The 26,817-nt window shown below is 44.5% G+C and overlaps 1 protein-coding gene across 2 annotated transcripts in view; it reads left to right on the plus strand.

Moving 5' to 3' along the window:
* The window catches only part of CAMK1D (calcium/calmodulin dependent protein kinase ID), a 329,871-nt gene that overhangs the window by 231,429 nt on the left and 71,625 nt on the right, over positions 1-26,817 (plus strand). For both annotated transcript variants that reach the window (XM_090041796.1, XM_090041794.1), the window contains exons 4-5: positions 9,022-9,160; positions 18,163-18,289. In XM_090041796.1, the coding sequence (XP_089897922.1) occupies positions 9,022-9,160; positions 18,163-18,289 (266 nt within the window). The remainder of the gene's footprint in view (positions 1-9,021; positions 9,161-18,162; positions 18,290-26,817) is intronic.

A 26,817-nucleotide genomic window follows, 5' to 3' on the forward strand; every position in this document is an offset into this window, starting at 1 on the left:
GGTCATACTAAATTATAGTAATGGTCCTTACTGGACCCAAAAAAAATAGCTATGAATCCGAATTTCTCTCTTTGGGCTGTTTTTTTCAGTTTCTTTTTGCATGTCACTCAGTTTGCACAATGAGACTTAGCTCAGCCAGTTTCTCCTTCCTTTAGGATCACATACTGGTCTGATTTATATTCTGGTTCTCATGCACTTAAACAATGCAGAGGAAAACAAACAAAGAATCCCTCTCTTTTATTAAAAAAACCCCAAAAAACAAACCAAAAAAACCACACCCCAAAATGAAAGCATTATATTAAAATTTATTCTTGTAAACTCTTTTTCTGAAAAACCAAAGATTTGGAGCCCAAACTTCCAGACAATGCCTCTTTACTTCGCTCACACTATTCTTGTCTCATTTCCCTGGTCTGGCTCTGTGCCTCCTGTATTGTTTTATATAAACTGTGCATTAAATTAGTTAATTAGTTAGAAATATTGGCCTGATCCTGCATCCACTGAAAGCAGTGTGTGTGTTGTGTATAAACATGTGCATATGCTATTGGTATCACTGAAAACAGGATACAACCCAATGTTTTTCACATCATTATTAAAAGGCTCATAGGCCATCATACAATAGACATATACAGAGCTTACACCTGGTGCCATTTTCAGTGCAGTGGTTCTTCAGGCTACTGGAGTCCCTTTATTATTTACCAGAGCAGTGCGTCTTCTGAAGGTCTGGTTGCTTATGACCTATGGTGTTTCAGGCTAAGTTAACTGAGCAAAGCAAACCTTCGCTACTGCTCATACTGGGCATGTCTACATGTGACACTACGCTGCTGTAGTAACACGCTACAGCAATGTAGCGTCCACGGGCAAAACCCATGACGCTGCATCTCTGGTGCTGTAGTGACTCAGTCCCCCCAATATAATGTGTTGCTACAGCAATGTAGTGCCTAAAAATAATTGTGCATGGCTCACACAGCGCAGTACCAGCTGTTGCTGCGCCGTCTTTTAGTACTTCCAAAAGGCATTACTAAACGATGGCGCAGTAACAGCAGTGCCATAGCAGCATGTGTCAACGTGTCCTCTGTGTTTTATCACTGTGCTCCACAGTGGTTTAAGTAGAACAGCAGTACTCAACCTTTCAAGCCTTGCTGGCCAGGTGAGTGGCACAGGCCTGGTCTGCAGGCTGAATTCAGCATGTGGCACCAGTCCACAGGTGCAGTCTGGCATGTCAGTCCAGCCTCACATGCTAGATCTGGTCATGGAGTGATCCTGTATCAGCTCCTGCAACCATGACATCCAGCCCCTAGGGCTCAGATCCAGAGATTTGGTATTGGGAATGGTGGCAATGTTAATTGCCGGGACACTGGGCTCTGCCGTGGCAATTAACTCTGCTACCATTCCCCTGCTGTCAAATTTCTGGACCCGTGGGCAGCCCTGTGGGCTGGAAGACATGGCTGCATGGGCTGCACATTGTAGGTTGTATCACTGAAGTAGCATGTTACATGCTGGAGACTGCTTTTCCATCCAAGCTTATGGTGTGAAACACTTGAAGCAAAGGTGTTGAGAGTTGCCTCCACGATCCACTTTTCCTAACAAACCATTTCTAGCAAATATTGAAATACTAATTCCTAGTCTTAGAGTGCTTTTCATCAGGTGAACTCAAGGCACCTTGCGAAGTAGGTCTGCTGCTTTGGGATTTCACAGGTGATTGTTGACTAGAAAATTCCCATCAGTTAAAACTATTGACAGTTGATAGCGGTATTGAAATGATACTTATCTTGGCCTGCATTTAGGAGTTCTGCCTTTACTAGTTTTCTGGGCACAACTACATTTCAGTGGGGGTGGTCTTATACCCCTTGTCTCGTGTTTGCTGGATGCCACCAAGCCCCTGTGAAGCCCTGTTGCATTTCTGTTGCTGATGTGATGAAAGTCTAACACTACCTGTTGATGTAGAAATAACCTGCCTGCCTCTGTAGCCTAATGCAGTTGTGAATCAGGCTGTCTTTCCTTAGCAAGTTATTGAGGACCATGGCCTGTGGACTCTGAATAGCCATGCTATTTTCTTTTTAATCCTACTACTGGTGATTTTATCAACAAGGCTTTTAGTGAAAACCCAAACTGTCAGCCGCAAACAGTCCCAAAATAGGCCCGTGCTTCAGAAGAACATGAGGGGAAACAATACCAATGCTTTGTCAAATGGCAAAGGAGTAAAAGCCAGTACCTAGAGGCAGGGTGGGTTTTTTTTCAATCTCCTAAAAGTCTCTTCTCCTCTCCATGCATGTGTGCTACTGCAGTTAATAGCAGTGGGAGGTGCATGGGTGTTTTTCTGTGCAAATTGGTCATGCCAACAAAGGAAAAGAAGAATTAACATATGAAGCATCCTTTAAGTAAAACTAATATTATTTAAATCCAGCCTTTAAAAAAAAGAACAGACTAGTGATTCCCATCTAAGCATTTGCGTCATTGGGTGCCCATGAACCAAAAGAACAAAGCAATTAACAAGAACCCTACATTTTAACTTACAAAGTATCACACATCTTTTGGGTTTTGCCTTCCTTTCCTCTGTCCAGTGGCCCTTACTTGCATCACACCTTATGTGCATGAATTTCAGTATGATTTCTCCTTGTTTCCACTGGCAGAGGGAGGAGAGGGGAAGACAATCAGGTCTGTTAAGTGCAACAAACTCTAATAATGAGCTGTATCAGTATATTCTTATGCAATAGGATATTCCTCTAACAGTTGCCTGTTTTTCCTTCTACCTACAGCCTTGCACTGCCTCAAGGTAAAGGATGTTAAGCAATCTGTCTGCTTTCCCAAACGAAGTGTTTATTAACACTCTTCCACTATCAAATATATCTTATCATGTTGTGTCATTCCCTTTTAACTATGTTGATCCACATGAAGTTACACCCTGCTTTAATGTCCTTTGCAATAGGACAAAAATTCCATCCTATTTGAGTCCCTGAAAACCCATTAATTACAAAACAAGGGTGGGTCCTTCTCCTCTTGGTTCCTCTTTTGTGACTTGATCTAAAGGGTTGGATGATGGTTTTTTACAAAAGTAGGTGCAACGTGGATTTCCAAGGACTTGAACAGGGTGGAAGAGATGCCCAATAGGTAGGCCCCTAATCTTACAGAGACTCAGTTTCCTTAGCTGAAAAATGGGGATAATACCGATTCAAGGCTACTTCACATGGCTGTTCAAATGATGTTGTAAAGATAGCCTCAGATAGAGGACTCTGTAAAAGGATTACCCTTATTGTTGATTATCATGTAAATCCAAATAGTTTTATTAAATTCAGTTTCATATCTCTCTTGGAACCACATGACCAGACACTGTCCTTTCTGTCTAGTTACTTATATCAGTATACTATTTTATATAGTATTTTATATACTGCTACGGTGATACTAATCCAGTCAGTTCATATTACATGAAACAAGGACATAGTGCCATATGTTTATGGGTGAGGAATGGAGGCAAAGAGAAACTGCAGGTCTTGGAAAGCTGTGGCAAGAGCTGGTAATAGAATTAGGTTTTCTGATTTCTAGTCCAGCAACTTAACCACAAGCTCATACGTTGTCTTATTTTTAAACAAATGGTTGATACTGGCTTATCGAAGTGTAGCATGAACCAAACTGCAGTACCTCCAGGCAAGCACCTTTTTACTGAACGTGAGGGACTTGCTGAACTAATAATGGTACTCTAGGTCATGTCGTAGCCTCTGAGCCATCGCCAGAGTTAAATTGCCATCAGCTAATCGCACTTGGCTGTTCCTGCTCAACCCTGTCCTTTCCAGGTTTCATAGATTTCATAGACATCAGGGCTGGAAGGGACCTTGGGAGATCATCGAGTCCAGCCCCCTGCCCAAAGGGCAGGAAGTCAGCTGGGGTCAGAGGATCCCAGCAAGATAAGCATCCAATTTACTCTTGAAGATGTTCAATGTAGGTGCTTGAACCACCTCCGCTGGCAGACTGCTCCAGACCTTGGGGGCTCGGACAGTAAAGAAATTCTTCCTTATGTCCAGCCTGAAACGGTCTTGCAGGAGTTTGTGACCGTTCGACCTCGTCATCCCTTGGGGCGCTCTGGTGAACAGATGTTCCCCAGATCCTGGTGATCACCCCTGATAAACTTATAGGTGGCCATCAGATCACCCCTGAGCCTGCGCTTTTCCAGGCTAAAGAGTCCCATGGCTCTCAGCCTATCATCGTAAGATCTGTTTTCCTGACCTCTGATCATGCGCGTGGCTCTCCTCTGGACTCTCTCAAGCTTCTCCACATCCTTTTTGAATTGTGGAGCCCAAAACTGGACGCAGTACTCCAGCTGCGGCCTCACCAAGGCCGAGTACAAGGGGAGAATGACATCCCGGGATTTGCTCGAGAAGCATCTATGGATGCAAGCCAGCGTTTTGGTCGCTTTATTAGCCGCAGCATCACATTGCAGGCTCATGTTCATCTTGTGGTCAATGATGACCCCCAAGTCTCTTTCTTCTGTAGTGCTATCCAACGTAGCACTGCCGAGCCTATAAGGATGCTGCAGGTTTTTCCTCCCAAGGTGGAGAACCTTGCATTTATTGGTGTTAAACACCATGAGGTTCTCGTCTGCCCATTTGCTGAGCTTGTCCAGGTCAGCCTGGATCACCCGCCTATCTTCTGGCGTGGATGCTTTGCCCCAAAGTTTGGTGTCATCGGCGAACTTGGCCAGTCCACTCCTGACTCCAATGTTGAACAGTATGGGTCCCAGGACAGAGCCTTGAGGGACCCCACTGGTCACAGGGCACCACGATGAGTGACTGCCACCAATTACAACCCTCTGGGTCCAACCACGGAGCCAATTTCCCAGCTAGCAGATCGTGGTGGAGCCAAGGTTGACAAAATCAGAATCAGCAAGGAAAGAAAAAATACCTGTTGCTCTAAGTTCATGTTGTGCAGATGTTTGGTGAGTTCGTCCCATCAGATAGGCTAGAGACAGCTGTCTTCCCGAGACATGCAGATTGCCACAGCGATTAGAAATACTCCCTTTTGTCTCTGGCCAAGAAACTGCCCCCTTCTCTGAGACAAGAACCCAGCTTCTCCGTCAACGCTGCTAGCTTCCACATTGCTGGTTATCATGGCCATATAAAGGGTGAAGTTGTTGCCACACTCATCAGCAGCAAGGCCTATGTGTGGCAAAGACCAATGTAAATGCATTACAGCTCCCTGGGCACTTTATTTTGTGTTAGATTCCCTGTTCACTTCAAAACAGAAGACCCAAGTCCTGATCTTTCTTTCACAAACGGGGTCCCATCTATGTCACCCCTTCCCGTGGCTAGAGAGAACCAGCAATAAACCCTTAGCTGACATAGGGCAAAGTATTGTCAGGGGTAGAGTCACAGCTTTGTCTGTATTTGGGGCCCGCTGCCCTGGTACCATTATTCCAGTGTAGGGTAAGTGCATCTATGCTGCACCAGTAGCTTGCAGGAAGTAGACATTATTCTGCACTTACAACACAGGTAGCCCTGGAGGTGTATGTTGGACCACGGTGATGCCCCAAATGAGCAGGAACTGTCCCCTGTTGAATGCCCTTCTCGTGTCCCTACATTAAGCTTTGTTTTGCGACACAGCAGCGAGGAGGTTGAAAATACGTTCCATGTGTTGAAAGAAAATTATAAGCAGATTGAGCCTGAGTGCAGCAGATCCGTGAAACTAAATTTGAGCTTTTGATTAAGAGGCAAAGGACTTGCAGGGGGGGAGGCGAATATCAAGTATTTGTGATGAAAAAGCATAGGGAGTTATTCTCCCCGGGAGTGTGGGAGGAGAGAGACCTGCTGTATGAAAGCGCATGCTGTAAATCAGTGTGTAGAAAAGCAGTACCTGTTGTGAATAAAGTCCAAAGAACTGTGGAGTAGTGCACAGCCAAACACACGGAGATTTCCTAGGGAAAGGCAGTGTATTCAATCATGTTAATTATGGCGTGGGCTACGTTTTCAATGCAATGAGTCCACGGGATACAAAAGGGCCTTGGGGAAAATATAACAAGACAGTTAATAAAAGACAGATTGAAAAAAAAACTGCATCTAAGTTCTGCGGATGGAGATATAGACTCTTTGCAAAGCATTTACTTGGCTCTTCCGTGTTAAGAGAAGTGGAGCCTGGATGAATTTTGTACTGAAAGCACCTTTGTCAGGGCTTGGAGCAGCACTCTGTGCTGTGCTGTACTGCCTGTACTCTGCATGTATTCATTTTCAATGTATAGCTCCTGTGGTGCCAACCGGAGAATATGATTATTTGTGTGCAGGCGTATTCAGATAGAGGGAGCATTCCAGCTTTATGCAAGCAAAGCAACAAGGATGGGAGGGGTGGAGAGGGTTTGGGGCCACATCTCAACCACATCTGGCCTCTTGGCTACCTCTCCTGGGTCGTCTGGCCTTGAGTATCACATAGATGCCAGATAGGGTTGCCAACTCTGTTTGAAGCCATTTCGGGAGGTTTCATCACATGATGTGCCTGTGATATACAACACGAAACGTGCCCACGTGCTTGCGTATGTCAGTTAGGGATTACGGTGTGTAGACTTTACAGCAGGAAGGCAAATCCACATTACTGTTGCATTTTAAAACCCACTGGACTACTGTATAAATCAGATGCAACATTAAATATTTATTTTAATGAATGGCCTGTCGTTTATCTCCTGGGTGACTCTCAGCAGTCTCCTGGAGATTTATGTCTAATTCCTGGAGACTCCAGGACAGTCCTGGAGGGTTGGCAACCCTGATGTCAGAGCTCCTCCACATGTCTGCGGCCAACCTGCCCTCCTGGTGCCTCCTCCTCCCCAAGTCCACTTCCGTGGCAAGCACAGAGCCCTCTGTAGGAAGCACAGAGGACCCTGCGGGCTGTTCGGGCTACAGACTTCCAACCTGCTGGCAAGAGTTGCAGTGACATCCAGGGCCTATTGCATAGCTCGTTGGAGCCGGCAGGAGCCTTTCCACTGGGCTTTGGATCAGGCCACTAGTGGATTTGAGTTCTGTTGCGTAGAGTCCGTGTAGTTCTGATCTTTTAATGCAGTGTTTCTCAACCTTTTAAGTAGCAAGTACCCCCAAACTGCTGAAAATTTTAATAAGTACCTCAACACTCAATTTTCCAGGGGATTTTATATTTACAGACTAATGTGTTGGAAGAAGGGCTGTGTATGTAAGGCTGTGAGATGATAGATGTCTGATCTGGTGTGGGTATGGTTCCCAACTTTTACACGAGGGGTGCACAACTCAAGTATGTACCTGGGCTAGGGGTGATGAAGGCCAAAGCTAGGAGGGCTGAACCCAGTGGCACACCAAATTATTACTGGGGAACTTAAAGCAGCACAACAATTTTTTTGCCATAGTTTTGAGAGGAGGAAGGGGCGAGGGAGGAAAAGGGGGCAAGAGAGAGAGAAAGTGTTGAGGTATCACACCCCCTGCCTGTGTCTTGCAGACTCCCTGGGGTATGCGTGCCACAGGTTGAGAAGCTGTGTTTTGGTGGGTCATTAAGTTGAGTTGTCTAGTTGTCAGCGGGTGGATTGGTCAGTCTAAAGTGCCCCTTTTTTCTCCCAAATGTATTTTCATTTTCCAGGTGGAACATGTTCATTTCCAGGAGCAACGTTTTCTTCCATTCAGGCTCCAAACATTTCTTAGGAAGTGACTTCATATCATTATTCACACAGATCGTTGCTTGCAGCGGCTGTAACTGAATTACCTAGTGTTTGTAAAACGGCAAGCTCCCAGCACATGGACGTTTAATGACTTCAATAATTTATTATTTTCCCTTTATTGGGTTTGTTTTTAAAGAAGTTTTCACTGTGTTATTTATTATATGTTAAGTGGTTCAGCTTGCAGAAAACGTATCACATTCATTTTATTTTTTAATTTGTTTGCCCGCTAAAATAGAAATTTTTATTTATCCTGGTGGGGCAGTTAAGGTTTTGTGCTGACAGGTTTATGATTTCAGTTACTCAGAAAGGTCTTTCCTCTTTTGTTTCACCCAGAGCTCCTGTACAGAATTGTAACGTGCCCCACTCTTTTTCAGATGCATGTCTGCGCACACTGCTATTTCTGGAAGAGCAGAGGAAAAGTGCAATATAGTAAAAAGAGACTATGGAAATAGTTGCGTTTTACTTTGAATCATGGGGCCCTTTTCTAGTCTCATCGGCTGAATAACTCATTTCATCATCGTTGGTCTTTCATGAATAACTCTGTTCTATTAATGTCAGTCTGAGGTCATACTTATATAATCGTTTTGTTCCTAAGGCTTGATATATGAAGAGGTATGAGTGGGTAGCGTGATGGAGGCCCTGAAAGAATTTCAGACTGGCCCCCCTCCTCATCCCAGCACAAACGCCTTAGCAGTGTATGTAATGAATTCAGCTGCTGTACATATCAGAAAGAAAAATACTGTATAAATCCCATACCTATCCGTGTAGAGGAAGAGGAATAGATCATTATCCTGAGCTATATATCTCTTCTATTTAGGAGTGTCCTAGGTGCTAGTGATTGTAGGAACCTCATAACCTCCCTGGGCCGGCCACCAGCAGGCTATGTCAGACTCAAAACTCAGCGTAGGAAGGTGCCATCAAACTACTGAACTTACCCTACAGGCAGCCAACCCAAGAACGCCTGATGAAGGAGAAAGCTGTAACTTTCCCATTCTAGCTCTGGTGAACCTTGCCCATGGCTTTTTCCTTGGCCACTGTATTAGATCATTGAACTAGATGGATAGTTGCTCTGTTATATCTTTTGTTTTCACTTCCTAATTATTACCTTACATTTTCAGCCCCTTTTTGATGCCCGTAGGGTAAGTTACTATTAAAAAAAAGAAATAACTTGACCAGCCTCTATGCTATGGGAAGATCCAAAATCCTAAAATTTATGAGATTCCAACCACCGCCCCCCTTGTTATCTGTGTTTCCCCTGAGCACTTGGCAGTATATGAACTAAATCTGTCTCAGTACAGCTTTTTATTGGCTATCTTCAGAGAGAGAAATAAAGCACGTCTTCACATGTATCCCATGATGTTTTCCAGTGTGTCCGGGGGTGAGCTTTTTGACCGGATAGTAGAAAAAGGATTTTACACGGAGAAAGATGCTAGCACTCTGATACGGCAGGTCCTGGATGCTGTATACTATCTGCACAGAATGGGCATCGTGCACAGAGATCTCAAGGTAAGGCTGCTCATTGTCTTCTACCTCCAGAAAGCGTGTGGTGTGGCCCCAGGTACATGAAACCTAAGTGACTTGATTCAGTAGAAGTTGGTGTGTGAATAGGGATTTATTTGGTGAATGAGGCTTTTTAATGGAGAAAATCCTGCATAATCCATATTCTCCTTGACCTGAACAGTTGTGCTGTTTTATTTGGTGTCTTCTCACATTAAGGGCCTGATCCTGCCTTCCCCAGCATGAAAGGGCAGTAGGATTACTGTGCCTGTGATCTAGGGAAAACTGACATCCCTTTCCTTAAGAATATGCCTCTTCTGGACAAAGTCAGATCTTTTTCTTGCCATAAAGTACCTTGTGCCTATATAATGCTATATTAAATTTTTTAGACAATTAATAATTAAGATGGATTAATTATTTGGAAATGTTTAATAAGTCCCTGTCAGCCCCCCTGTCAAATAATTCAATTTGTCTAATGTTTTTGTAAATACTTCCTACGCAGACTGTAATTCTTGAGGAGCACAATGTAATCATATGATTTTTAGATTATTCTTCGTTTCTGGCTGTGCCTGTGTGTCGCATCAGATTCTTTCACTTAGTCCATTCAAGTATTAGCATTATTTCTGCATGCTTTTGTGTGTCTGTTTTGAATACTGCCACTGAGCTGATAAGCAGATTTGTCTGGGATAGGTATTTCTGTGTTTCATGGAGCGTCCAACTAAAGAAAACCAGTGTATATAAACCTTGGGTATCCTGAGTAACAAAGTAGCAGAAGTCACGTGTTTAATTGACACAACAACAGTGTGTGTGTGTGTGTGGGTGTGGGTGTGTGTGTGTGTGTCTACATAAAATTGAATGTTTGGGGTATGTACTTGGAATGCCATTACCAATAGTGTTTGGTGCAATACACTGAAAATACTGTAAGTAAAATGAAAAAGAGTAATATATTCCAAATGTGTGAAAAGTAAGATAGTGTAATATTAAGTGTAGCATTGGGACCATTAAATTATTATTTATATAGGTTAAAAGTTAAAGACTAGCACTGATGTAGTTTGCACAAAATAGAGACTGATAGCAGTGAAAGAACAGTTAATATACTGAGTTAGAGCCCATGCAATATAAATCCATCCCCTGGCTCTTTTTGGCATTCTGGATAAATCATTTAATTTTTCTGGGGGCATCTACACAAGACGCTGACTGTGCAGTGGCCAAAAAATACAGCACAGTAGCATGTCACAGCACCGACAGTGCTAATACACTACTGTGCAGTATTATTAGGCTATAGTGCAGTAGCATCACTTAAAAGACATTTGCCAGCACTACTGTGCAGTAACTCTAGTTATCATTAATTTATTTTGTGCTTGCTAATACAAGTACTAAATAAATGTGTAGCAATGACTGCACGGTAGCGTCTCATGTAGACATGTCCTCTGTGTCTCGGTTCTACACCTGTATTATGGGAGTAAGAGTTCCCAGGGCTGGGCTGATGCTTGGAGTGCATTGCTACTAAACCAGTGGGTATGTGCATGTGAGCACTTAGATAGAAAGAGAACAACTTCTCCATTTTGAGCTAATCTTTACCTGGCCAGTCAGAGTGTAAGACCCAAACTGTTTTTGAAAGGTTGAAGGATGTATTTGGATATCAGAAGATTTTGAGGGAAAGTATTCCTGGTAGGTTCCAGCATTGCCTTCCTAGGCCACAAAAGCACCGTTTAATGGAAATGAAGGCAAGATGAATCATGCCAGCATTAACTGGTATCAACAGTGAGTTTAATGTTGTCCATTCGCCATTTTATTTCTTATTCCAGTCTTGCACAACAAGCTGGCTTTGATATTGTATTGTTGTGAAGACGGTATGGATTGTTTTGTCTTAACCTTGCTTAAAACTTGGAGTGCTTAGCACTGTTTATTTTCTCATCTGGGTTTGGCCTTGATTCACAGTCCCAGCTGGGGAAAATAGGTAAATACAGACTTGTCCTACAACCTGGTGTGAACAGCCAGAACAGAGAACATTTATAATTTTAAAACTTGGCATCAGAAGATCCAGTTTAGCCTAGAAGACTGCAGAGGAGCAGCTCTTTGTCTTACAGGTTCACCCTGCTTTGGATTAGGACAGGCTTGTCCAACATACGGCCCGCGGGCTGCCAAGCCGTTTTCTGCGGCCCGCAGTGCTGCGGCGGGAAATAAAAGTAAACACTGTTTACTTTCGTTCCCACCCCTTGTCCCTCCCCCAGCCCCTCAGCAGCTTCCTAATGGCTGCTGAAGGGCTGGGGAAGGGACAAGGTTTCCACACGCACCGCGTCAGCTTGACGTTGCCGACGCGGTGCATGTGGGAAGAGGAGTAGCCACGTGCCGCTTGGGACAGGATGAGCCCAGCCGGAGCCGCAGGAGCTCAGCTGCACTTTCCCCCGACCTCTGCTGGCCAGTCCCGAGCGGCACTCGGCTCTGCCGCCACTTCTGCTGGCCGGTGCTGACCCTCCGGGGCAGCGTGTGGCTGAAGCCGGCTTCCCACGTGCTGCTGGGGCCGGGAGGAGCCCGCGGGTCGGCACTGGCCAGCAGAAGCGGAGGCAGAGCTATGGCTGGGTGGGGGCCAGGCTCCCTAGATCTGAGACCTGATGTAGGCTATGGCACAGAGACTCACTCTAGAACAACGTGCTAATAAGCTTGTGTCTGTACCTGCCAGGAGCCCAAGCAGCGGGTGGTTGATACCTGGTAAGCTCATGTGAGTAAAGACTGCTTATTGTTTTCTGTGTGGCCTTCAAAATGTTTTTATCCTACTAAAATATGCCATACTTTGTGAGAGTCATTGCCTCTGTATGAGAAAGCAGAATCATAGCCACTGAACTACATTCATGCCCCGTGGGAATAATCACAATTCAGCAAAATGGCCAGGAAGGAAAAGCCAGAGGTCTAAGTGTGCACCCTAAAAGAGGCCATGAAAGAGTCAGAAGCACAACCTTAAACTAGGGCAGCTAAACTAGGACAGCTATCTGGTGATGGCAGTCCGGTAGGCATGATGGGAATCCTCATGAGATTTAGGAAAGCAAGAGGGCATGAGAGCAACATGTAGGCAGAAGCAGTGCAGGGCCTTGGAGACATGTTAATAAATGAGGACAACTGTGTTCCCACTCTGGTCAGTGACTAATTGTGGGTACATCTTCACTAGCTTCAAGCCACTCAAACCTGCTGCCAAAAAATAAGCCCTTCCTACCCACTTACACTTTCCCTGCTCTGAACTGGAAATGAGGCAGTGAGGGCCCTTCTAGGGTGGTCCAAGGACAGTAGAAGCAGATCACACACAGAGAGTGAGCGAAGTTCCCAGAATGTCTTCACCACCACATTTCTTCAGAAAAGCAGGGATGTCCTGAGGTTCATTTAATGTTTGTAAAATGCTTAGAGAGCCCCACATAGATGCACTGCATAGAAACACAAAATATATTTTGACTTATTTGGTTGGTACCTTGGGCTGAGATTTTCAAAGCTGAGTCAAAAGGCCAACTTCCATTAAAATGAATGGGATTTAGAGGGCTCGAAATCTTTTATGACAACTTTGTAACGTGCCTATCTACCCCTTTTTGCAAATCTCAGCCATAGTTTGGAAGCTCAGCCAAAGAACATGAGAGCTTCTGAACATAAGAGCATAAAAAGGGCCATGCTTGGTCAGCCCCATGGTCATCTAGCTCAGTATCCTGTCCCAAACAGTGGCAAAGGTGGATGTTATAGAGGGAGAGTTTTGAACTGGTTAGACCCATTTCATTGTCACTTCCTGCAACTTCATGGGTGTCAGAGGTCACATGACATCACTTTCTGATGTGATACCACTTCCTGTGAGGTCTCTGAATATGGCTCGCCGGCCCGCTGCGTGATAAAAAGTTCTTGATCCAGCCCCACATTCAAAAAGGTTGGACACCCCTGGATTAGGAGCAATGCATGTTTGGGTTCAGCTGCTCATTGGTTCTGATTTTGTACCTTCAAATATACATAAACTTTAACAGTTCCGCTTACCAGTCTCCAAACACAGAGTGGGACCATGTGTTTCTTCAAATCTTCCTGCTAAGTAATGTCCCTCCACCATAAAACCATTTACCAGGACTCTGAGTCATCCAGTCCCCATTTGGGATAATCAGAGAATACAATCATAGCAGAATAAAATAGTGGAATAGCAAGAGCCATGTTGGATCTTCTAGTCCAAGGCAGGTTTGCTCCTTAAAGCATGTGACTAGAATGGGATCCTGGCTCCACGGAAACTGATAGCAACATTAACATTGGGGATGTCTGAATCGAGCCATGGGCTGGGGTGTGGAGGGGCTAGGGGGGAAGAAAAGAGGGAAAGTAACCCTGCATGTGTTGGATAGGGCGTAGTGCAGTGAGCCCGTGGGGCACCCTGTCCGCTGGTCCTGTTTTCTTGCTTAAGACCCACACCCCATCCAGTACCTAATTGTCAGAGGAAAGTGCATGTTGTATACAAGGAAATACGGTAAAGGGTTCCCCTCAATTTTCTGGGGAGACATTTACTCACTCTCATATGTGTAGAATAAACTCCTTCCAGAGGTAGTGCAATCACTTACCCTGGAGGTTTTGAAGAGGAGACTGGACGGTCACCTCGCTGGGGTCACTTGACCCCACTTGTCTTTCCGGCCCCTAACATCTATGAATCTCACTGCCCTCCAAATTTCCAGTATCTTTTATTCCATTCTGTCAGTCCCAAGTATGTAGCTACACCTGTCTTGCTCATCATCATTTTGTGTCACTTCAGTATACAGATTGGTTGTTTAGTATCTGTTTTACTTAAGCAGCCTTTCCCAAACTAATTTAATTTGTAGGAAATAACTTGTGAAAGCTCTGAGAAGCAGGCCCAAGTCATGTTGTTTCAGACACCACACCAGCTAAGCTGTTAACATTTGTACACGTAGTATTTAAAGGAATGCCTTAGCTGTGATTTTAGAACAAGTTAATCTTATTAGCAACATGGCAGAATAAAATATGAAATCTGATTAAATGAGTGGTTGGAAAGAGGATTAATTTATAAATTACTTCAGGAGTTTATTTAGGGACATGGCGAAAACAGATCAAATCAGACAGAAAATGCTGTAGCTTCATTTTCCAAATGGTCATGTGGGGAAAATACATATTCTTTTCTGTCCTGTTTGAGAAGTAGTTGTCGATACCATGCCAATGGTTAAAATGTCTCAGAAAAAGAGAAAATCTAAAGCCACGGATAGATGTGCTGTGTTGAAGCATGCTAAGTGCCTTTGAAGCACTCCAAAGTGCACGGGTACATATGTGCACAGTCAAAGTAGTACTTGAAAAATGACCTTGTAGTGCTTTCTTTTGAAGCACTCTTTCAAACATCTATGTAGGCCAGCAGTCCTTCAGCATCCCACAGCGGTCTGGGGGGAATGGGGCAGACAACCAGTAAGTATTCTCCTGTGTGCTCAGCTGTCCCCAAGACCTCCAGAGTTTGAGAAGCATGTTGGGATGCCTGCACTCCATGGGAGCTCCACAGCAGCTGGAGAGCAGTGCCTCTGCACGCCTTCATGGCCATTTTGGCATACACAGCACCTAATTAGAAGTGCTCCAAGATTCAGAGCTCTTTAAGTCTGTCCATATCCTGATATTCTCCAGGTGGGTATTTCTGTTATTATGCCAGCTGTACTGATATGGCAGAAATATCAGCGTAGTTAAGCTTGTTGGAGATCTGAGAACTTTTAATATAAATGTAAATTTGGAATGTTTTATCCAAAAATAAAAATACTGCAAAGAAATCCATGTTTAAAATGATAATGTGTGCAGCATTCATAATAAATTAGGGCAGTTCTAATCATCATTCTTGCAATAGCAGAATGGTACTTAGTGGGCAGATAGGAAAGGGAGATGTTTCCCTGAGTTTCTCATCTAAATGACACAGCAAGAGAATATAATAAACAAAGACTGGAGTATGATGGTTACAGCTATCCAGGTCCTGAGCAATTCTGGTTGGTTCAGATGCATCTTGTTGAGTTTACACAGGTCTTACTTGTATTTTGACTCCTGTGTTGCAGATCTCATGGCCTGAGATGTGAAATTGTGGAGTGGTAGAAATGGTTAGGGAAAATTCATGAAAATGTTTTTGAGTTCTTCCCCTACACCTTTAAAAATATATAGAAGTTTGTAAGAAATCAGAATGTTTAGAGTTCAGATGCTTTCTATTAGTACTTGGGCTGGTCAAGAATCAGGGATATGAGAAATTGGAGATTTCCATTTAGTTTTGAAATTGCATAAGTAATTTTAAAGGTTGTACAGTTTCCTTCAACTCTAGTTGACAGGAGGAATGAAAGGAGAAGTTTGTGATGAGGCACAGCAGCTGAAACCTGGATTTATCCTAAAGATGTTCCTTACGTAAAGAAGAATCTCAGGATAATATGGACATATCATGGGGCTTTTGTTGCTCCACTTCCTAATGCAGGGGGCCACATCCAAGGGGAACAGAACAAAATAATCCTGAGAACCCTTGGCAACTGGTAAAATGTAGAGCAGTCGTAGGCAAAATATGGCCTGCGGGTCAAATCTGGCCCACGAGGTCATTCTGTCTGGCCCGCGGGGCTCCTAAACAATGTAGAAAATTAATATTTACCTGCCATTGGTTCCTGTAAAAAATGACAGGAACCAAGGGCAGTAGGACCCAGGGGAAGCCTGGTGGGCTCCCACAACAGTAGGGCCTGCCCGGCTTTGGCCCCCCAGCTGGAAGCCCCAGCCGGGGCTTCTGGCCTGGGAGCATGTGGCTGCCCCACGCTGAAACCTTCCCTAGGCAGGGAAGGAGGGCGGGGTGGGGGGGGAGAGTGGCCCCCTGCCCGTCCCATGCCTGGCACCCTGCACTGCAGGCACTCGCAGCCCACACAGGGCTGTCCGGAGCAGGCACAGGGAACCCCACAGCAGCTGCGGCCCCCCCTACCTTGCCGCACTGGGCAGTGTTTGCCACCACTGCCTCTGGGCTGCCCAGCACGCAAGCTCTGCATGGGCAGCAGCAGTCAACACTGCCTGGTGCAGCAAGCTGCTGCCGCTGATGGGCAAGCCCAGAGCTGGCGTGGAGCCCAGGCTGGCAGCGGGGGTGGGTTACAAGGTGGTGCTGAGCATGGGGTAGAGCAGCTGCAGTAAGGAGCGCTGGCCATGGGGCGGGCAAGGGGCTGCTTTTCCCCATGCTCAGCACCAGCTTCTTCCCTGCCAGCAAGCAAGGGGTCAGGGCTGTGCGCTGCCCCCCACCTGTACCGCGGGGCTGGGGTGACACTGGAAGTGATTGGGTGGGGAGCCAGCAGGAACATGGGGCCCGCACCGGTGTCCTGGGACCAGTGCCGGCGAGACCCAGAGCAGGGTGGCAGGAGCGCGCGGTCCCAGCTAGCAGGGACTCTATGGAGCTGGGCCAGCTCCCCCTCTTGGCTGGTGCAGCCCAGCACGGCTCCGCAGACCCCTGCCAGCCTGCACCCTGCTTTGGGCCCCACCGGTGCTGGCCTTGGGACATTGGTTCCAAGATGGTGACCAGGGGGTGGGACACCTGTCAAGGGGTGGGGCTACCCATGTGGCCCTCAACAGCCTGCCAAAGCTGGTTAAGTGGCCCTCCACCTGAAATAATTGCCCGCGCCGATGTAGAGCAACCCTAGGGTTGTTGTAAGTGATGCTACCTTAGAACCTCTGGACATTTTTTGCAATCGTTCCTGTCTCCAGAACCCTACTGAAAGGGAGGTCCATGCAACTCGGGCAGTTGTCCTCTGCTGCCTTTGGCCCAGCGTCTGCGTTGCTGAACTAGATTATGTAAAAGTTCATAAACCTTGGAGTGAAACAACGAATGCATCCAGCTTCCTGAGTTGTCCTACAAGCCAGAGTGCCAAATTCAGCCTTAGCCAATGTCATCAACTGCAGTGGAACTGTGCGCCCACTTACACCAATGCTGATTTGGGCCCAAGGAAAGTAATCATTCTGAACTGCCCCATCTGTCTCTTATTTCCTGAAAAGCTGTGTTTGGAGTGCACATTGGATTTATAAGAAAAATGTGTTAAATTTATAGTAGGAATTTGTACTGGCTACTTGGCAAAATCTAGTGCAACACTATGTCAAAACACTAGATATGTTTAATGGTAAAAATGTAGGAAGTTTTGGGCCTGGACCTGGGCAGTATGGAAATGCCCACAGCTCTCTTAGGACTCGGGGGCACAAACCACCTCCCAGCAGGTGTTGCGCACTCTACAGTCTCCATGGAATTGGCCTAGAGGTAAAACCTCAAATTATGTTTCCCAGCAGCGCGGTATGTTTAGTAGGAGTTTACTGTACATCGATGCCACATTGGAAACATATGTCTTAAGGATTAGTGAGAATGTCACAGATCGGTATCTAGGGCTTGGTTCTGTTCTCAAACCAGATTTAACATCAGTGTAAATCCTTGGAGCTCAGTGAACCAACTCCTGGTTTCTGCCAGAACAAGAAGGCCCCTCGTCCACCATTCTCAATACTGCAGGTTTTTGTTTCTAGTCAACTGGAACTCAACTGACCTTGGTGTAACTCTGTTAACTTTAATGGCATTTCCTCCTTGATTCCCATTGAATGTATTTAAAATTGTTCAACACCTACAGTGTTTTACATTATGTAGAACCTCTCCTGCAACTGTATGAACAGCTTGAAATGTTTTAGACAGGAATTACCCTAGGTACTTGCATATAAATCAACTTCTCTGTTTTATCACTACAGAATAAGAAAACCATTATTTTGTTCTTATGTCAGTCCTCTTATATCTCTGGTCAGGAGAAAGAAAAGAGCCATATTTCCTATATGGAGTGTCAAAAGAAAATGGTAGGTAGGGTGGTGTGATCATCATGGAAAGGGAAGGCTCTTTAGTTGCCTCACAAAGACAGGTTGGCCTTCTTGCAAGGATCTGAAGAAAGGTTATTGGGGAAAATGGTTGGGGTTTCTGGGGAACTGAATATAAAAAATGGAAAGTGTCAGTCAACATCTGTCATTCTTTAACTCCTCAATCTCCTTTGCAGCCGGAGAATCTGCTTTACTACAGCCAGGATGAAGAATCCAAAATCATGATCAGTGACTTTGGATTGTCCAAGATGGAGGGTAAAGGAGATGTCATGTCTACAGCATGTGGCACCCCAGGATATGTTGGTAAGTATTGTGGGTTATAATTAGTAGCTGTTGTTCTAAGGTACAATTCAAAGCCAAAACAAATAGATGGCAATATGACAAGTGACAACGCATAGATTTAGTAGGTCTTAAACTGAAGTTTTCTGAAGTATACACAATGCTATTCCTTGAGTCTTTTTTTCTTCTCCAGGTCCCAATCCTCTATGGATGATGGGGAAAACAGTGGATGTGAAATACCTTAACTATAGCAGGGCTTTTGATATCATTTCCCACAGCATTCTCATTAACAAGATAAGGAAATACAGACTAGATGGAAGTCCTGTAAGGTGGATACATAACTGGTTGGACCATCATGGTGTATGAGTAGTCATCAATGGCTCAGTGTCTAGCTGGGAGAAGGTATTGGGGCTGGACTGGGCTGCGTTGGGGTGGGCTGCGGTGGTGCTGGGAGTGGGGACTACAGCCAACTTTGGGATGGCTCTAGCCCCCTCTAAACCTCCTCCCAGTACAACCACCACCCGCCCCGAGTGCAGCTCAGCCCAGGCCCCTGCCACGAAGAGCCCAGCGTAGCCCCAGCCCACAGCGGCAGCCCACCCTTGCCCCACACAGATCCAGGGCACATGCCCTCCTGGGAGTTCATGTAGCAGTGGGAACTGCCCCCACCCCACCCCTGAACAAGTTGCAGCTCCATCTCGTGCCCTGTCCCACCCCAGCTGTGCGGTGCCTGCCCCAGTCCCAGTGCTGGCCCCCCTCCCTCCATCACCATGGGGGCCTCAATCTGCCCCCCCCACGCCTCTTCCCTCCCCCTCGCCCCTTCCCCCACAACAGACTTGCCAGCCGGACGCTGCTCTCCGCACTGCCCAGCTGCGCTCCAGCTGTGCGCATGCATGTAGCATTGATTGGCCACATTATCAGCCACATGAGCCAAAAATAGCCGTTTGTCAATTCTCTCAATTTTCCTCATATTGGCACCAATCTGATATGAGATCAGTATATGGGTGCATTTCTACTTCAAGAAGTATTGGACATACTGGAAAGAGTCCAGTGCAGAGAGACAAAAATGATTAGGGAAGCTATACTGGGCAGGGCTGAAAGAACTAGGGTTATTTAGTCTCGGTAAGAGAAGAATGAGGGGAGATTTGATAACAGTCTTCAGATACCTGAAGGGCAATTACAAAGAAGCTGGAGATAAGCTTTTTCTCTGTGGCTGTAGGGGATAGGATTAGGAGCTTCAGCAGAAGAAATTTAGGTTGGAGATTAGGATGAACTTTCTGACTGTCAGAGTTGTCAAGCATTGGACCAGATTACCTAAACTGTGAAATCTCCATCCTTGGAAGTTTTCAAGAGAAGGGTATGCAGATACTTGGTTGGGATGGTTTAGTGAGGATGATCCTACCTTGAGCCAGGGGGCTGAACCAGATGACCTCACGAGGCCCCCTTCCAGACCTACTTTCCTATGATCCTGCAGTTCATATATTTCTCTGGGATTTTGCACACTTAGGGATTGTGGGTTTTAAGCTTGGTCATTTTATTTCTTTGAAGGCAGACTGCACTTGCTGTTGAATTAGAAGCATATGAGTGATATCCTTCTAATCTGTCTGTGTTTCAATCTCACATGAAACTGAAACACTCTAGCAAAGGTAACATATCATTTTAATTATAAAGGATTGGATTTCTCAGATTCTTTCTAATACAAGTCTTAGAAATAAAACGGATGAGCTGTGTTTATTTGGAGATCTCTGATAAGCCTCTGGTACAACCACATTGAATTACTGACTTATAGAAATTAGAGATGGAAAAATCCTTTAGGTCTTCCAGTCCTCACAGAAAGTATCAGATTGCTTCCCATTTTATATGCTCTGATGTTTTTCCAGTCCAAATAGTTTCTGCACTAGGCTTCAGTGTTGCACTGCTGCTTGCATTAAAACCCTCCATTTTACCAATGGAGTTAAAAAAGAATAATTAACTGAACGCTTGAAGTGCATATAAATTACATTTCCAGGATCCTTTGAAGAAACATTGTTTAAAAGATTTTGATTAACATTCAGAGAAGTTCCTAAAAAACTATAGCTGTTCAAGAACAAGATACCAGGACATTTGCTTTCTGGGGTAGCTTGGTTTAAACCAGCCTGCTTTTGGCTGTGCCTTTCTGCTCCGAAGGAGGAGCACCTGAAGCTTTTCAGTGGTGAAAGGTAGACTGTTACTTGTACTCATGCATATGTTTAAATTAGACAAGCCCAGATTTCCTGTAACGCAGCTGTTCTAACTTCAGACTTAACTGAAGTAAGATGTGCCTTGTACCCATGCTGTGGCTCTTGGCTGAGGGGAGAATTGTTGCAGGATAATCTTTGCCTTTACTTTTCTGTTTCACAGTATAACCCAAGGCAAAGGCATGTTAAACTTCACCTAGGTATCCTTTCTTCCTCCCTGTCGTCCGCTACAGTCCTTTTTTAGATTGAAGAATGGAGATCAAATACAAGATGTAGCATCACTGGGCTCAATTCTGCTGATTCTTTTAGTTGCAGCGGCTTACATCAGAGTCACATTTGTTGCCAACTTGCATCTGATGTCCTGCATCCTTAAGCCAAATTCCTACCAGGCCTTGCTGGTCACATAGATTGGCCTCTGCCTTCTGCACTAAGTTCACTTGAAAGTCTTGAGGCTTTGTATAAGAACGGGAACCGCAGGATTGAGGGTCTAGCTGGAATACTGCCATCATCTTTCGTGATCATTCAGTCCCTTCTGATTTACAAAGATGACCGCACCCTTTCAGACCACATGCTGCTGTAAGGTGAAAACAAGAAAGGCACAGCAGTAGTTCCCCTACTTGCATGCCTTGTTTCTAATTGGTTAGAAACTCACACGGGAAGTCTCATGACTCTTGCTGACTTACTGCCAGGTCACCTGAATTTACATAGTAAGGGGAAAAAAATCCCTCAGATCCCATAGCAAAAAACACAGTACAAAAACCGGAATTCAACAGAATGGGCCTCTGCAACACTGAGCCAAATACAGCCCCATTGTAAATCGTTTTGAATCCCATTATCTTTATACAGAACAGAATGCATTTGATATTATCTTGGTAACCTTGGAAAGAGGAATAGATTTGTTTTTCTTTTTACCCGTCTGCAACAATCATAGCCTTATAGTGCTTGTACTGTTGTGAAACTTGAGGTTGGCTGAACTAGGGTACACCCTGCTTTATTTAATCAAGCTGAGCGGAGGACCTTCTTTCTAAAGCCAAATACTGGAACTGAGTCAGAGCTAAGGGAGCACATTTGATCATTCTTTGTGAAGTCTGCTCAGCTCTGTTTAATTAAAATATTTTATTGAGTTCTCTGAGGGCCACTGATCAAAAACAGTAAGTCTCTAAGAAACCCAAATGTTAAGGTTATGTTTATTGAACATTTGATGAAGATGAGAATGAAGTGTAATGTAGCACAGAATAATCTGAGGCCGATTCTTCATGTTGCCATTTATACATGGAGTCAACTACTGATAGTCTGGAAATAAATTTCTTCTGATCATGTGAGTAAATGCTGTGCCACTTAGTGAGTCCTGATTATTTGTGGTTTGGATGCTGATTCGCCGCTGGAGAAGTGACTCCATAGTTATCATTATCTAATGACAGCAAGACCTCCTGACCACCTTTTGGGAGGAGACCAAGGGAGCTCATTACTGAAGAGAGGGTTAGACTTTCTGACTTACCGTAGGAAGGTAATAATGTTTTATATGATACAGCCATCTTAACGGTGAAGATTTGGGGTCAGATTTGATTCTATCTATTATGCATTTAAGTAGAATTATGTAACTAAGTACTATTCTGTCTACCTCATGCAAATTCCTGAAAATCTCTTAATGCATCTGCTTATGTAAAAACTGCAATCTTCACATTAAGACTGGGTCACAGAGAAGCAGAGGGGAGGAGGACTCACTCATCTTTTGCATTAAGTTTGTCAAGGATTTGAGCAAGGTGAGTAGAATTGCTCTTAGGCACCTACATCCACTTACACACCCAACAAGTGAAATAGAATCTGGCCCTTCATGTCTAGGTGTTTGCTTTCTACAGTGGGCTACTTACCTCTCAATATCTCCGTATTTGTTTTTTCAGTCAGATAGATGGACACTTTAATTTACGGAATTTTATTCATTCAGATACCTCTTGTTCTTAAACAGGCTTGTACCCCTCTGCCTTAATCACACAAGTCTTGTATGCTCAACTCATTAATTTTCAACTAAGAAATAGCTCCCCGCTCAAATCTGAACACTCACTATCCCCCATCACACTTGGATAGAAACCTCAGAATAGAAAGTCTGGAGATTTAGGTTCCTATTTCTGACTTCACCCAAAACTTCCTTTGTCTCTGGGTAAGTCATGTGCTTCCACCTGCTGATCTGTAAAATGGGGATATTTTGTGCTAACCACATAGGGGGATCACAAGGATTATTCTGTGACCGGTTTAAAGACTTCTAGTGATACTTAGGTGGAAAGTACAGTAGGGCTAAGTACAGTCAAAAAACTGGAGGGTGAATTAATTCAATCTTCACAGGTCAGTTTAAGCTCCACAGATTGAACTGATAAACAAGTGAGTGCACATTCACTTCTAATTCCTGAAATGCAGCCACATGGCTGCAATGGCCCAAGTGAGACGCTGGGGGGGTGGGAGAGGGGCACTAGAATAAGCCTCCCTGCTCGGCTAGAGCAGACAAGGCTAGGCTGTCCACCCTGCAAGGGGGAGTTGTGGGGGAGGTGCAAAGCATCTTGGGATGCTGGGGGACTGTGAGTTAGCTTGAATCTGGAGGGGATCTGGGACAGAAGTTCAATAAACCGATTTAACCTAAATCAGTTAAGTCTGAGACTACATTCATCCAGGTTTGTTTTATACTGGTTTCAGGCATTTTGAAAGTAGTTTACGTGCTCTGATCTTTCTGATCACTTATACCATTTTGTTTGTAATTTCTGTCCCTAGCCTAGATGTGCAAAGCTGTTGGCTGTTTATTAACCAGGCATGGCACCGAAGTTTTATTGGTGTAGAAACGCTGTGGTGTGAGCTAGCACAGTGAACTAGCGCGACATGAAAAACACTGCAGTTGTAGCATAGTAGAGTTTTGTTCTGTTTTTTTTGCTTTTAAATAGCAGCTAGCTCTTCTTCAGTATTGTCTCTCTCATAATTGGTTGCCCAGACAACATCTTCCCAGTGCAGTAAAATGTTGCTGTCAGTCACTGTGATTGTGCCCACAAATAGGGCCTTGCAAGTGTTATACTGATTACCCATCTTCTTCATAGTCTTTCTGCAATTTATCTACTTCAAACCGCTTTCCTGGGTCTTGGTGTCACCAGGATTTTCAGGAATTTCCTAATGGCCTCAAATAAATGTTACTGTCCTTCTCCCAACAGCTCACAATGAATATGTGTTCAAATGTGTGTCAGGGGAGACACTGCAGCATAGTGAAGACAGGCCTGGATGGGGTGTCCAGGGACCTACCAACTCTTTGGCAAGACTCTTCTCCCTTCTTGTGCCTCTGTCTCCCAGCTATGGAATAAGGACAATGCCACTGATATCGTCTAAAAATACGTAGAGATTTCCTGATGAAACAGTGCTGTACAAGGCATTCACATTTCTTCTGATCTTAGAGGGGGAAGTATTTGGTGGGCAGGGAAGGGGTGATATCTTTTTTCAACCAGTTGTGCAGTTGTGAGAGATCATAGACGGACTTCCAGGCGCAAGGTACCATTCCTCGGGTCTGGGAAAGAAGCAGACACAGCTTAAGCTAAGTAGCAGATAGAACAAGAGCCTGGGTAAAACTCCATCTGCAAATAAAACATTGACAAGAAAATACAAAATAAAAATGTAAAAAATTTGTACACCAGCATACAGCAGAAGCCACTGAACTGAAGGCAAATCAGAAGAGCAGCAGTTTTATGAGCAACTCCTGCTTAAATCTGGTAGAGTGAACCCTAAAAATGTCAGCTTTCCGGCACAATGGAAACTGATAATTTGTTCAGTCTTTCTTATCTAATTCTATTCTGATTAGGTTCTTATCTTATACCGTTGACTGAATGCCGCAAATATTTAATTTCACTGCAGTCTGTTGTGGAGAAAAGATTAATATCTCTACCTGTTAGTTCCCCTTTGTGTACTGTTGTCTTAGCCCACTTAAAGATCTCTAGTAGACTGGAGAGGAGGTTTTCCTGCCTCTGTTTCTGCAAGATCACCTGGTGCTGAATTAAAGGTCATTGGTCTGCAGCTCCCAGGATCATTCCTAAGGTCTTTTTTAAAGACTAGTCCTACAACCATTTCCCTTGTAATTGCTGTCTTTAATGAAAATTGCCCATTTTTATGAAGTCAGGTTCTTTAGCTCCTGGGGAATGCTTGAGTGCATTCCACTGGGAACAGAACTAAGGGCTGATGTGCATGAGGTTACTAACGTCCCATGACTTAACATTATTATTTGTATTATGGCTGCTTGAGACCAACCGAGTTGGGACGCCAGTCTGCTAGATACTGTTCAAACTTTGTGGCCTTTTCTTTGCTTGGGGGGAAAAAAACCTGTTCTTCACTCAGGGCAGCATACACAAGCTAAATGCTAGAAAAGCTAAGGAAGATGATAGTTTTGATTCAAGTGAGCAGGCTAAGCTAGCTACATAAGCACCACCATAATCTCTAACTTAACTTTCATTAGTAAATGATAATTCCAACCCTGATAGTTCGCAGTCTACAGGGAGTGATGAATGCCCTCAACCTCTGCTAACTTCGGTGAGCGGAGGAACCATGCGACTTACAGCATCGAGCCCTCTGGTCGTTGGAACAGAGATGGGGCTGGTTTCCCTTAGACACGAAAGAGTGGTGGGATCAGATACACCAAGCCAGGGGTAGGCAATCCCTGGCATGGGTGCCAGAGTGTGGCACTTGAAGATACTTTGCTTGGCATGCATGCCTTTGGGTGGATGGCAAGGAAGGGGCCAGGGCTATATGGCCACAGCTAGGATCAAGCTCTTCATGGCTCCCCCACCATCCGCCCCAGGCACCCCAACATGTTAGAGGTTGAAGTTGCAGGTGTTTTTGGCACTCTGCCCAAAAATGTTGCTGACCCTGCACTAAACTCCTGTTCAGAAATTGTTATAGGTAAGGGTTTTGGTAAACAACACTGTTTTTCTTCTGAAATGAATATTAGTGCTTAACCAGTTACAATGAATGCATCTAAAATGTTCTGCGAGTCCCTCAGGCCTAGGCAGGTGGTACATTAGCACATTAACTAGACTTTTAAATTAGCACCACAAATAAAATCAATATGAGCACTTCAGAGAAGGCCTCTTTCTGGCAGAAGCGCTGTCAGAGATATTGGCTCTGTGATAAGAAGGTGACTATGTTAACTAACTCAGCTCAAATCAGTTAGGGCCCTTTTGTCAAGATATCATTTTATATTTTCACTTTTTAAAGGGGGATTCTCATGATACAGTCCATTCAATTGAAAATTACATTATTGTGGCCCAGGCCAGCTATTACATTCTTGTGATGAGTCAATATAGGGCTTAGGCCTGCCAGGTGCTAGGCAGTTTGTCTGGGATATTACAAAGCACATGCTTTGTGATATCTGCACGTACTTTGCAATATTTGTAATATTGAGCATGCGCTCAACTTTATGCATACGAATACAGTACACCTTGACATTCTGGTGTGGTACGCTTCAGACATCCAGCACAATTTCGAAGGAGTTAACTTGCATTAATAGTAGTCACTAAGTGGTGTGTCAAGGTGGGTTAGCTAACATCATTTTTAAAGAAATACACCCTTTTCTCTGATTCCATGGGAGTAAACTTTTCAAGGGTACCTGCCTCAGGGCCAGATTTTTAAAAATGCCTACTGATTTTTAACATTACATTTACCATTCTTCTGTAAATCAGGCCTCTTTAAGGGACCTCAGTTTGGGACCAAACAACCAAAACATCCAGCATCACAAGTCACTTGAAGATTTTGAATGAAGAAGGCCCTTATGCACTTAGGAGGCCAAGTCTCACTCACATTCAGTGAGAGTTGGTCTCATATGGGCTCAATTCACTTTTGAAAATGGGATTTAGGGTCATAAATCATGTAGGCAGATTTGCAAAATTAATTTTAAATGGTAGGCACTCGCTAAGGCAGTGCCTCTCAGCTCTTCCTTCTTACAGGACAGACCTTAGGTCCACCGCTCTTATCCTTTTGCAGCTACGGCAGCAGTGCTAACTCATGGGACTGTTCAAGGGAATCTACTATATTAATTTGGTTAACTTTCTTGGCTTAGGATCCAATCCAGCTACTGCTGAAGTCTGTGGAAAATTTCCTTTTGTGGGAGTTGGGTCGGACCCTTTTCTGTATGTGTTTTTTCCCCTTCATGTTAAGTCTTTGTCTTACATTTCCGAAAGGACTTTTCACCACATCTCTGCTTTGCCAGAAATCCAGTGGCGATCCCAGCTCATGTCAAAGCTGTAAGTTTTCCTTAGCCCTGCAGAGGCCGTTGGACCAAGAAATTAAAGTAAACAGTAGATTTCCGTGTTTGCTTTTGAGTTA

Source organism: Crocodylus siamensis, chromosome 4 (assembly GCF_052110815.1).
Source record: "Crocodylus siamensis isolate JL-2025a chromosome 4, ASM5211081v1, whole genome shotgun sequence".
Classification (NCBI taxonomy): domain Eukaryota; kingdom Metazoa; phylum Chordata; order Crocodylia; family Crocodylidae; genus Crocodylus; species Crocodylus siamensis.